General features: G+C 37.2%; 1 protein-coding gene across 2 annotated transcripts in view; it reads left to right on the top strand.

Annotated features, from left to right (window-relative positions):
• The window catches only part of Rorb (RAR related orphan receptor B), a 182593-nt gene that overhangs the window by 102788 nt on the left and 67033 nt on the right, over positions 1 to 12772 (top strand). Inside the window, exon 1 of one of the 2 annotated variants that reach the window (XM_048351685.1) lies at positions 6628 to 6667. The exons of the other annotated variant lie outside the window; for it this stretch is intronic. Coding sequence (XP_048207642.1) covers positions 6628 to 6667 — 40 coding nt within the window. Of the gene's footprint in view, positions 1 to 6627; positions 6668 to 12772 lie in introns of those variants that run through there. 2 annotated transcript variants of the gene reach the window in all.

Below are 12772 nucleotides of genomic sequence, written 5' to 3'. Positions count from 1 at the left end.
TAAATGCTGAACAAATGCAGTGAGGCCTCTGCCTCTTCCTGCACAGTCAATTTATGGGCAGGAAGTTCCACTAGGCAAGGTACTTTATTCAGATACAAGATTATGCACTAAACAAACAAATATTTTCTAAATGCACAGATATCAAAATGTAAGGAGTGAAACAAGTCAAATATTTCCTAATGCTTGGATCTTTATTAATATGGAGCATGGATTTCTACAAAAAATTGCATTCTTAATATCAGAAATATTTAGCATTTAATGAAATCAAAAGTAATCATTCCCAAACATCTACCTTGTCTATTCTACCTGATAACATATATAATTACAGGACTCTATTTTACCTCATCCTATGAAGTTACACCTCTTAATTTCTTAATGTTTAAAATCTCAGTTGTTGGAAGAAAGCTAATAACATATTAGTAAGTGAACAATCTGAGCTCAAGATTTCTGCTGTTTGAATTCTGGATTCTCTTCCTAATGTCATTCATTTTTTAAAGTGATCATCTATGTTACCTGTTCGACTTCCACATTAATTTTCTTAGATGAAAAATAAATATGAATATTGCAGAGAAAGTGCTTAGAAATCTGAAAACGTTTTTTATAGTATGGGCATGAAGCAAAGTTAACTGCAAACTCCAGAACTAAAATAATTTAGCTTTAGCGGAAAGCAATAATCACAACCCTACTCTATACAAAAATTAAACTGCTAAGGTTTCATAATGGACTACATAGGGAAAGCGGTCACACATACAAATGGTGAGTTTATGAATTGGAAAATGTATTTGTTCATTCTTATATAAAGATCCTGAGATATTTATAACAATCTAGCAGTCATGATTCTCTGCCCAAAGGAGGGAGTAGTGAACAAACATACAATTCCTACACAAAGCCTTTAAGAAAACATTCTTCCAAGGGTTTGGAACCAAAATAAGTGCACACATGAATCCAGGTGTAGAGGTGTGGCCTACATGCTAGAACACTAGCCTTGATTGAAAAGCTAAACAAGAGCTTGAGGCCCTAAGTTCAAGCACCAGTACTAGCACAAAAATAGAAAGAAAAAGAAAAGAAAACCCTGATGTCACACCCACAAATTCTTCCTGAATTAGTCTAGCATAAAGCCCTTGGGAATCACATTTGTTAAAGCTCCCCAAGTGATTTTAATGTGCAGCCAAATTTTGAGAAACAGGGAAAAAATAGCAGACATGTTAAGAAGTAGGAAACACTTCTTATTCTCAACTAAAGTAATACTAGTTTAATGACTCACAGTTATTGAATGCTGTATTATATGCCTGTGACTACAATAAATACACCATAGGAACTATTCACACTTGAAATTCTTGAACACTTCTACCAGATAAGTGGGCATTTATACATGTGTTAGTCCATTTGGGAATGTTAAAATTAAGGAGGTCACACTAGCATGGCTTATAAGCAACAGAGACTCATGTCTTCTAGTTCTAGCGGCTGGTTTGTCCAAGTGGCCAGCAGATTCAATATCTGGAGCTTGCTCTGTGGTTCATCAATGTTGTCTTTCAATGCATCTTCACAGGGTACAAGAGGCAGTGCTCTAGGATCTCTTTTTAATGGCATTAAACCTATACATGGGGATCTGGTTTTCATTATCTAGCCATCTCCCAAACACTTCCTGTCCTACTACCCTGGCCTTAGTAGTTAAAATTTCACAAATGCATGGGGGTAGGGGGGCCACAAACATTTCACCGATAGTGAAAACCAAAACATCTGAAGATTAAATAATTTATCCAGCTCATCTCACTACTGTGTGACAGAGCTGTGAATTAAATGTAGCTCCTTCTGACTGGAACCCCCTGCTGTAAGCCATTCGCTCTGAAACATAAGCATGTATCAAAACCATCTGGAGAGCTGGTGAAAACACAGATGGCTGAGCCCCAGCCCAGACTTTCAGATGCAGTAAATCTGGACCAGGGCCCAGGAATCTGCATTTCTAATACATTCTCAATGATAGTACTGATACTGCTGGTCCAGGGAGCACACGTGATTAACCAGATGTTACACTGGAATCATTTCCTATAGAATCAAGCCATTTTTCACTGATGTTGCTTAGGATTAAGGAGATTTGTCCTTCACTTCATTCTGAATCTTTGGGACTATTACACAGAAATTTTCTGTCCCACAAGCTTAATGTTCTCTGATACTAGAGACAATTACAAGCATCATGTTGGTATCAAAAGTGTTCAATAAATGCTACCTCTAGTGTCATGGGAGTCAAGGCAGAACTACCTGGAAGATAGATCAACTTCCTCTTGCTTCTATTAATAACACCCCTAACCGGAGAAAAAAAAATTCACCTTAGGATGTAAGCAAGATTCAAGCCAATGAGACAACAATTCAAATAAGCAAGTAAGATGCCATCTAAAGGGAATGAAAGGAAATTAAAGAGAAAAAACAATAAATCAAGAGGAGGGATTTTTTTCGGGGGGGGGAGGGGGCAACCTCTCATTCTTACCCTAGCCAACTATAATTAAATAAAGAACAAGACGAAGAATCAACAACTTTTCTTCTTAACATATTCCTCTTTCCCACTAAACAGTAGCAAGCAAGCAAACATGCTACAGAGATGATTTGCCTATGAGTGAAGCATAGAGGTAACATGAGATTTATATGACGTTTGTTGGTCCTTTGATGCTTCAGTGAATCAGCCAGAATACACTCACCCATTCATACACTCCACACGTTTATGAATCCCTATGCTAGATGCTAGGAAGCACACACACAGAGGGTTTTATCTCTAAGGAGCTTATGTGCAAGGTGAAAGGTAAGCACATAAACAGGATTAATGAAGAAGGACAGGACTAAATGAATGGTTAAAAAAAAACAACCAGAGTAAACAGAAATTGCTGTGGATTGATGCTACAGAGGTGAAAAGTGCTAAGCTGGGTCTCCAAGAGTAGGTTAAATGTAGGTAGATGGCGCAGAGTAGAAAGAGGCATTAAGAAGGAGAAATGTGGCATAAACAAGGCAGAAGAGTCAATGTCACAAGTGAATACCCGAAGAGAACTGTCCAAAGTAGAGGAAATGTCAAGGAAGTGCTTGAGTTTATCTCCAGAACCAGAAAGGCTTTAAAAAGGATAAGAAAGCTGTAACTTTAGAGAAATGCAAACCATTTGATCCTCTTTCCTAAATGCTGGCTAGATTTCCCCCTCACATGTGAGCTCATGTCACCCACTGTGTTTGTTTCTATGTGCATTAAGATCCTGCTAGTTAGGTTTCTGTATTCCTTTGTACCCATTGCCTGGATGAGCAGGGCACTATGTTTTTAAGGCTCAGGAGGTGAGAGGAAGTATCAGTTGACATTCCTGATTTGATTTTCAATGCCTATGAATGGTGCCTGTAAATTCCATTCCAGGCAAGTCAAGAATTAGTAACAACCTAATAGGTACTTCACTAGGGCTATCTCCACTTTTAAACTATAATACACTTGATAACTCCCAAGTCTGTTTGATTCCTTACAAAAGAGCTTTACTCTGGGCTCATGCTCATAATTCTAGCTATTCAGGAGGCTGAGATCTAAGGATTGAAGTTCAAAACCAGCCCATGGAAATAAATCCTGGAGATCCCTCTCTAACTAACACCTCCATGCCCACCCCCGCAAAAAAACAGCCAGAACTAGAAATGTGGATGGAGCCCTAAAGCCTCAGCTATAAGACAGTGCGAGACAGTTAGTTCAAGCCCTACTACCTGCACAAAAGTTAATGGGGTGAGGAAACTCTTACATAGCTTTCTTATTTACCCACAGTTCTTCCATGTATAATATTTTACTGTTACACAGAAAACTATCAATGACAATAAAAGAAGAGATTAAATCCATAGGTTTTACTGGGTTTAATGTCATATGCTGGACTCTGTACTACATCATATTTATTTCCCAATGCCAAATACCAATAGCATCACTTACTAATTAATGAATATTAAATGAGTGAATCCATGAACAATAACCAGTGAACAGCCTAAATGTATAACCCTGGGAAGAGCATAGGTGGGCAGATGCATGTGTAATTTTAGCTAACAAATGTCCCGGTGCTGCACACTCTCATATTTTCTCCTTATATGACTTATTACAATTTTATTTAAATGATATGCAATCTGGGACTGCATAGAGTAAACTCACTTACTCTAGAATTGATCAGAATTTATAGAATTGAGTACCCAAGAATTCATAGCCAAAACAGGCTAACTCCAAGATCAAAGCTCTTGTTAAGCTTTCCCAGAATCATAACCAACATCCTAGAGCTTATTGCTGTAGTTCCAGCATCCCTTAGGTTCTGAATCAGTGGGTTTACTGCTGAACTGAGTCTACTTTGCCCATCTCAAAATTTACTAATAACTGAAATGACAAGTCCTTGAAAAGTAACTCAGGCTACTGGTTAACCAATGGCTCCTTGTGATCCACACATCAGCAGTGTTAGCTACAGCAAAGCTAATGGAAGACTATATTCAATTGTGTATTCAATTGTGTGGCTCTACTATTACTGCAGTTTAAATTTAACTTAAACAAGTACTAAAAGCACATGAGAAGCTAGGCACCAGTGGCTCCTGCCTGTATTCCTAGCTTCTCAGGAGGCTGAGATCTGAGGATCTCATTTGGAAGCCAGCCTAGGCCGAAAAGTCCCCATGAGACTCTTCTTTCCAATTACTCAAAAACTGGGGAGGGGGGGTACGAGGGACAAGGTAACAAACAGTACATGAAATGTATCCAACGCCTAACGTATGAAACTGTAACCTCTCTGTACATCAGTTTGATAATAAAAATTTGAAAAAAAAAAACTGGAAATAGAGCTGTGGTTCAAAGTGGTAAAGTGCTAGTCTTGAGCAAAAATGCTCAGGGACATCATGCAGGCCTTGAGTTCAAGCCCCACAACTGACAAAAAAAAAAAAAAAGCAAATGAGGCTAGCAGGTTTATTTCTCTTGGTTTAAGTTAGACAAGAATCATATTTCTTGTGATTGTTTTTTCTGCTTTTGGTGATTGAACTCTGGACATGGGCAGTGCCCCTGAGTTTCTTTTGCTCTACCATTTGAGCCACAGCTCCACGTCAAGCTCTTTCTGTGATTAATTGAAGATAAGAGTCTCATGGACTTTCTTAATGGGGCTGGCTTCCAACTGAGATCCTCACATATCAACCTCCTTAGTGGTTAGGATTATAGGCATGAGCCTCTAGCACCTGGCTTTTCTTGTGATTTTTGAGAAAGAAGTCAGAAATCTTCAGAGTTGGAGGTCTACCCAGACTACTTTAGAAGTGATTAAAACTCTAGATAACTAGGCTTCACACAAAATGAATGAATGGGGTTGGGCCCAGGAAATCTCTTGGGTATTCATGTTTTTACACTCTCCAATGGACATTCAGAGCTAAGAACTACATAGAAATTGAATGGAATTACCAAGTCACAACCCACCTCATCACCTCTTCCCTTTCTGCCCTTCAAAATCCAGTTCAACTATGATAGAGTCTAGAGGGATGGGGTGCTTTCCTGATAGGTATAAGGCCCTAGGCTTGGGCTCCAGCACCTCAAAACACAAAATGCTTTTTCTCTGAACTATAATGTAGGTCACAAGGAAAAGCAAAATATTTAAAGAAGGCAGAAAGGAAAAAGATAAGAAACTATTTGTAATAAGTAGTTAGGGAAGAAAAGGTGAATGCAGCCAAAGGCGAGGGTGAAAGGGAGGCAAAGAATGAAAAAAAGGTTTGAGGTTCATCATCAAAGCAATGTAGCTAGTCTAAGGAAAGGATAAATAAAGCAGACACTTATGTAAGCATTTTGCTCTCACATAAAAGCAATTTTTTTCCTATGGAGGTCAAAGCAATTTTTACATTTCTATATATTTATCCTTCCCAGTGACAAAGCTTGGGAATCAAAAAACAATGGTGTATCTTCATCAGACAGAAGCACTGAGGCATGCTGGGAGAATACAGCCACATCAGATTTCAGAGTTGGGGTCAAGTGACCTGCTGGTGTTAAGTTCTTAAATTGACCATAGCTTCAGTTATAAGTCACACATTAATTTCTTCAAACATAAGATGTACATGGACTCTTTCAGTGATTTCACAGATCATTGCAAACCAGTATTTGGGAAAACAGGAAAGTAGTAATAACTTTATGCAACTCTAGACGTCAATTGAGTGTTAGATGCTAGACATAAATAAGAGTGTCCAAAATAATGGAAGTAAATCCATGTCACATTCTCATAACACAACATTGACTCTTGCTAATTTGGCATATGCATCTTAGATCTGTTTCTCAAAAGATGAAAGCAAAGGGAAAATTTAAGTGCAGAAAATATAGGTATCTATAAGGTTCTGAAGAAGGACAAGTTTAAACTGTTTATTGCAATTTAACGAATGTTGTATTGTTTAGCAAATACGTATTATCAAAAAGAAAAGTGAAGATTCTACCTCTTGCTCTCCTCCAGTGAGCAGCCTTTCACCTTTAGTTAATGAAATGGAGCAGTTGATGCCTTTAACTCCTCTTTCATTTAATCTCATTAATGCAGTCTGTTGGAAATCTAGCTATGGGATAATGGAGGGGTAGTTGTCAGACCTCAAGTGAAAAGTGGAATATTTTTCAGTGTGGCTTTTAGTTGCTTCATCAAAATGTGTGAGAACCACCTCAAAATTAAAGCCGATGCCACTGGTAAGGTTTACATTTGCTTCTCTCTTCTGATATTTGGCTGTATGAATGAAACTCAGGCAAGAAAGTCAGTATGTAAAAGCTCTCAGCAAAATGCATGGATGGCTAGGTGTGTGTGTATGTGTGTGTGTATTATGACAAATTCATTTGTGTCTAGAGAATATGTATTATAAACCAATCAATCAGGCTTAATAGTATACTTGAGGTGTTTAAATATGTATCTTGTCATATGCTTAGGTGAGAGGAGGATATATTTAACTAATCATTTGCCATCATACACTCATATTAGTTTAACAACATGAACACCCTTGTCACAATTTTGTTATCTGATTTGAGCCACTAATATTTCTATGGTTAATATCACTTTTGTAATTTAAAAAAGCAATTGTGTGACATGAATGGAGGGAGGGAGGGTAAACAAATGCAGCCATTATCTTTACTGTACATTATATAAAATTTAAGCTGTGTAACTTGAGGTTAGAGATGGAGTGGGGAGAGTGATGGGAAGGATGGCATTGATTAAGATACCTTGTACTCATAACCTAACTTATGGAATTGAAGCCTCTTTGCACAACTAATTAATGGTAAAACTCAATTAGGTGTATGATTTATACAAGATATTTTTATCATGTGAAAGAAATATATTTAAAAATTTTTTATCTTGTCAAAGAGTTATTGATTCTTCGGGGTGTTTTGTGGGCGTAGGGTCCTATTAAATTTTTTTAAGTTAGGTGACATAGTTCCTTAACACACATTTCCTTGACAACATAGGTAGGTCTGATCATTTATTTAAAAATATTTCAAAGTAAAATGATTTACAGTAAATTTCTTGTTAGTACTAGATAGCAATGAGCAGTAGCTGGAAATATTAAAATGTAAAATGATGTAATTATGTGTTCCAAACAATAACAACTTTTCCCTTGTTCCCTAAAGTACCAACAAAACTAAGGCTTTATACCTTTAAATTCAGAAATATACCTTTCCACACTGCTTAGCACATCTTTTTTTTGTTTGTTTATTAATTGAACATAAATTTTTTTACAAGGTGTTGTGCAAAAAGGGTACAGTTACATAGTAGGGCAGTGTGTACATTTCTTGTGATATCTTACGTCCTGTTTTTCTATCCCTTCTCTAGGTCAGGTAGACATATATACAATATACAATGTATCAAGAACATATACAGTATTCACAGACTTGGTCTCTACTGTCTCTCCGTCTCCCTTTGTTAACAGTCATATATCAGGGAGATCATGCCCCTTTGTTTTCTGTGTTCTAGGCTTGTCTCACTCAACACTATTTGTTCGAGTTCTGACCATTTCCCTGCGAATAACAATATTTCACCATTCCTAATCGCTATGTAGTATTCCATTGTGTATAAGTACCATATTTTTTGGATCCATTCGTCTGTGGAGGAGCATCTGGGTTGTTTCCATATTTTGGCTATTGTAGCACATCTTAATCCTTACAGTTTTCAAAAAGGATAGATGTTGTTTCTATGTCACAAATTACCAATGTCAAAACCTTTGTATTTGAAGATTTTTATTACTGAAGGAAGCCATTGACAACAGATTGTAGTTCTGACATCAATGGAGTATTTAAATGAGTGTTTATCCTTCCTACTGGCAGATTTACTCAGGATATTGTTGCTATTGTTGTGTAGAAATTAATAATGCTGTACATATTAACATCTATGTACTTAATCCTCTTTGGGTCTCAATCACAATTCTGCGAGACTAACAGGTGAACAGATATGTTTCTTTCTCCCTGATTTTATACAAATCCCTAAACATACTGTTACCTTTTATTGTAAAGGTAACATGTTGTTACTTTTTATTGTATTTTATATAAAACACAATGTTTCATTTGGGGGGTTTACTTACACATACACATAAACAAATGTGTTTTACATTTGCAAAGAGAACTAGGATGTTATCCTCTTTAAGTTATAGTGAGATTCAAAGATATATTCTTAAAGAGTTAGGCTTTTTTAATTACTACAAAATCCTTGGTGCTATGCTTAGCAATTTCCATTTCTTATCAATATCTTTTTCCTTTAATATATTTTTTGAACAAATAAGGATCTGTTCAGCTTTTATTCAGACCTTTAGAGAAATGGGTGGAAAAAAAAAACCAAAAAAAATTAATCCATCTGGTAGTATCCCAACGCCTTTGATGTAAATCATCATATATATATATATATATATATATATATATATATATATATTAAAACACACACAGCTAGCATAAAAATGACCACAAAAATCTCCATTTCAGTATTACATTTGTGAGCCAGTGGCTCACATCTGTAGTCCTAGTGATTCAGAAGGCTAAAATCTGAGAATTATAATTCAAAGGAAGCCTGGATAGAAAAGTTCATGATACTCTTATCTCCAATGAACCAACAATAAGCCACAAGTGGAGCTGTGGCTCAAGTAGTAGAGTGCCAGATTTGACCCCCCAAAAATAAAGCCAAAGGAGAGTGGGAAGCACTGAGTTCAAGCCTCAGTACTGGCACAATAAAATAAAATAAACGATAGTACCAAATGCTACAAATTATGTCTATGAATGTTCTTGTAGGGAAAACCCATTCAAAAGCTGGAAATTTGTTGAAGGAGGGTTTGAAAATCATATTTATTCTTCCTACCTTTTTAAACAATGACACAGTGATAGTGTATCAGGAATGAGAAAATGTGCGCCTATGTTCACACAACTTCACCAGCTTACATAAACACTGAATAAATCTGCTAGGGATTATGAGCAGCAGGCTGGATCTGATGAGCTCAAAAATAAGATAGCTTGGGTCCCATAATATTTAGGATTACGCTGGTAATCTCTTTAGAAAAAAGTATGCAGTTTCAGCAGAACAGGCTCTTGAGTCTTCGAAGGAGCTATAAGGAATTCTAACTGTGTTGATGGCTAAGCCTTTGCCCCAGTCCCATCCTGACAAGAGGCCTTTGTGGTAGAATATAGCACCTTATAGCACAGGGTGGAGTTCAATGACAGAGCTTCTGGAATAATATACTGTGTTTGTTTTACACTTGAAGCCATTTCTGGGGCTACATAAGAATGAATTCCTTTAAATTTTCTGTGTCTCCTTTTTTTTCACAAAGGCCTTAAGAACAGGAATGGACTCAATACAAAATGCCTTTCTCTTAGCTCTGAACTCATTTCACTCTAGAGGTGAACAAGATTTAAGATTATCTCTTTATTGCCACAATTTCTTTTAATTCAATTCAAGGCTGAAATGATGGAGGCTGAATTGCATGTTTGCCAGGACATAATTAGTGTACTAATACAGTCCTCCATGCAGGTATTTGCACACTGTATTTAGCAAATTGTAGCACTGTTTTTGATAATAAAGCAAGAATTCCTATAATCTCAGTTGTTACTGAAAGAGCATTAGTGTCACAAATATCATCTCTCTCTCTGTGTCCCCTTCTCTATTTGTCTACACATACACATACACACACACACACACACACACACATTTGTACCTTATCTCTCTTTCTTGCAAACAAATCAAAAGATATGACTATCTTACCTATATTCTATAATCCATTTTTAAAGTCATTGGCTACATAAATGGCTAAAGGAACATTTTTAATGTTTGTGAATATAAAAACTGACAAATACCCTTCTGTTTAACTTTTGGCTAGATTATAAGATGTTATGAAGCAATGGAAACTTTCATTAGATTAAGCAGAGAAATAATGCAATACTGCCAACACCCTTTTCTATCTGGATTTCTAAAGGTTGTAAAAGGAGGAGGTTACAGTTTAATGGTAACACTCGTGCCTTGCAAGGACATTGCCTTAATTATAGAATAGTCACTTACTCCAACAAAATCAGATGATGTCACTTTTGTGCTGCAAGTTTTCTAGTGCCCATGTTAGAACCATTTAAATTGTGATTTTTAAAAAATGCATATTTTAGGTAAGATTCTCCTTTTTCTGGACAGTCCCGGCTTCTCTGTTTTTAACACAACTCAAAACTTTTACATTTTCTTTGACAGTAACTAGAAGATTATTCAAGACTAATTTCTAAGCTTCTATTGATAAGGAGAATAATAAAAAGTGTTAGATCCTTTCCACCTCAAAATTTAATTCTCTCTCTCTCCCTCCCTCCCTTCCTGTATCACTCCTCCTACCCTTCTCCATCTCCCTCTGTCTCGTTTGTGTCCAAGCTTTGAATTGTCTGTTAGCAAAACACTGCCCCACATCTCAACAACAAAGTATAATGGCTCATGTTTATAATCTCATTGAGGGAGAAAACATAGATAGGAAGATTGAGGCCCATAGACAAAAAACAAACACATCTCTGCTCTAAATAAACATGTTTCCTAAAGTTGTTATTATTTTGGTTTGTGGTACTGGTGATTAAATAAATCCAGTACCTAGGACTGGGGATATGGCCTAGTGGCAAGAGCGCTTGCCTCGTATACATGAAGCCCTTGGTTCAATTCCCCAGCACCACATATACAGAAAATGGCCAGAAGTGGTGCTGCAGCTCAAGTGGCAGAGTACTAGCCTTGAGCAAAAAGAAGCCAGGGACAGTGCTCAGGCCCTGAGTCCAAGGCCCAGGACTGGCAATAAATAAATAAATAAAATAAATCCAGTACCTAGATAATCACTGAACCTCTTGAGCCAAGATCCCAGCCTTTCTGTTTTGAATTTTTTAATTGTCTTTACTTGACACAATCTATAACTTTGGTTGGACTGCTATCAAATTGTGATCCTTCTGCCTACCCTTCCCAAGAAGCTAGTACATTCATGCACTACTTCGGTATGAGCCTGAGCTTTTAACCCAGCTGTGAATAACTAGAAGTGCAATGGGTACTAAGACTGAGATTAAGTTGTAAAAAACTGCCAATCTGTCCTTTAAAGTGAATAAACCTTTTGCCTTTACAACAATAAATGAGCAATCTTTTCTTGTACTTTGTATAATAGCCAGGTTTGGGGATTAAATGGATCCTAATAAGCACAAGGTAGCACATTGCTTAAATTTTTCACTTATTAATACATGATTCTCAGTTCTTTAGAGGTAGATTTCAGATATTTTGCCCAAATGTGTTTTATAATATTTTTTCCAATTCTGTAATTTATCTCTTCATTCTTTTAATAAATTTTTTCAAATGCACATCAACTTCAACTTCTTAATATAATTTGATTTTTATAATAGAAAACCTGTGGTTTTCATGCTTCTTGTGCATCTGACTTCAACCTTCTCACATGAGGTCAAATTCTGAATTTTCCATTTGTGTCATCATGTTAGAGCTCAAATACTTTCAGATTTGGGAGCATTTCAGATTTCAGATTTTTTAGGTTGGATTCCTGTATTATCAGTTGTTAGCCAAGATGGAAATGGTCTGGGCCATGTCAGAGATTCATGTCATGGGTCCATGTCCTCGGAGATTAAAAGAAATGAAAGAAACAATATCCACACCAGAGTAGTAATGACAGAAAACTGTCTACTAAAGCTCAGATTGTCTGCTAAGTTCTCTGCCTTCATAGAGATTTGGAAATAGGGATAGAGAGGGAGGTACAGATGAAGATAAAAATGGAGATGGAGGTGGAGGTAGAGGTAGAGGTGGAGATAGGGTTGGGGATGGGGATAGAGTTGGAAATGTAGATGATAGTAGAGGTAGAGGTGGAGGTGGAGATGGATGTGGAGATGGAGATAGAGGTGGAAGTGGAGGTAGAGGTGGAGATGAGGAATGAGGTGGAGGTGGAGATGGGGCTGGAGGTAGAAATGGAGATGGTGGTGGAGATGGAGAAGGAGGTAGAGGTGGAGATGGAGGTGGAGGTGGAAGTGGAGATGGAGATGGAGGTGAAGGTGGAGTTGGAGATGGTGGTGGAGGTGGAGGTGGAGGTGGAGGTGGAGGTCATGATGAAGAATGAGGTGGAGGTGGAGATGGGGATGGAGGTAGAAAAGGAGATGATGGTAGAGATGGAGAAGGAGGTAGATGTGGAAATGGAGGTGAAGGTGAAGGTGGAGATGGAGATAAAGATGAAGTTTTCCCCAGCCAGGCACCAACTTTGACATTTGTAGTCCTGTATAATGTTTGGGCATCAACACTAGAGAGAAAACCTACAGCCATTCATTTGACTT

The sequence above is a fragment of the Perognathus longimembris genome, chromosome 1 (genome assembly GCF_023159225.1).
Source record: "Perognathus longimembris pacificus isolate PPM17 chromosome 1, ASM2315922v1, whole genome shotgun sequence".
NCBI classification, from domain to species: Eukaryota; Metazoa; Chordata; class Mammalia; order Rodentia; family Heteromyidae; genus Perognathus; species Perognathus longimembris.
Note: the sequence above shows the minus strand (reverse complement) of the source record. Positions and strands in the feature narration are given on the sequence as shown.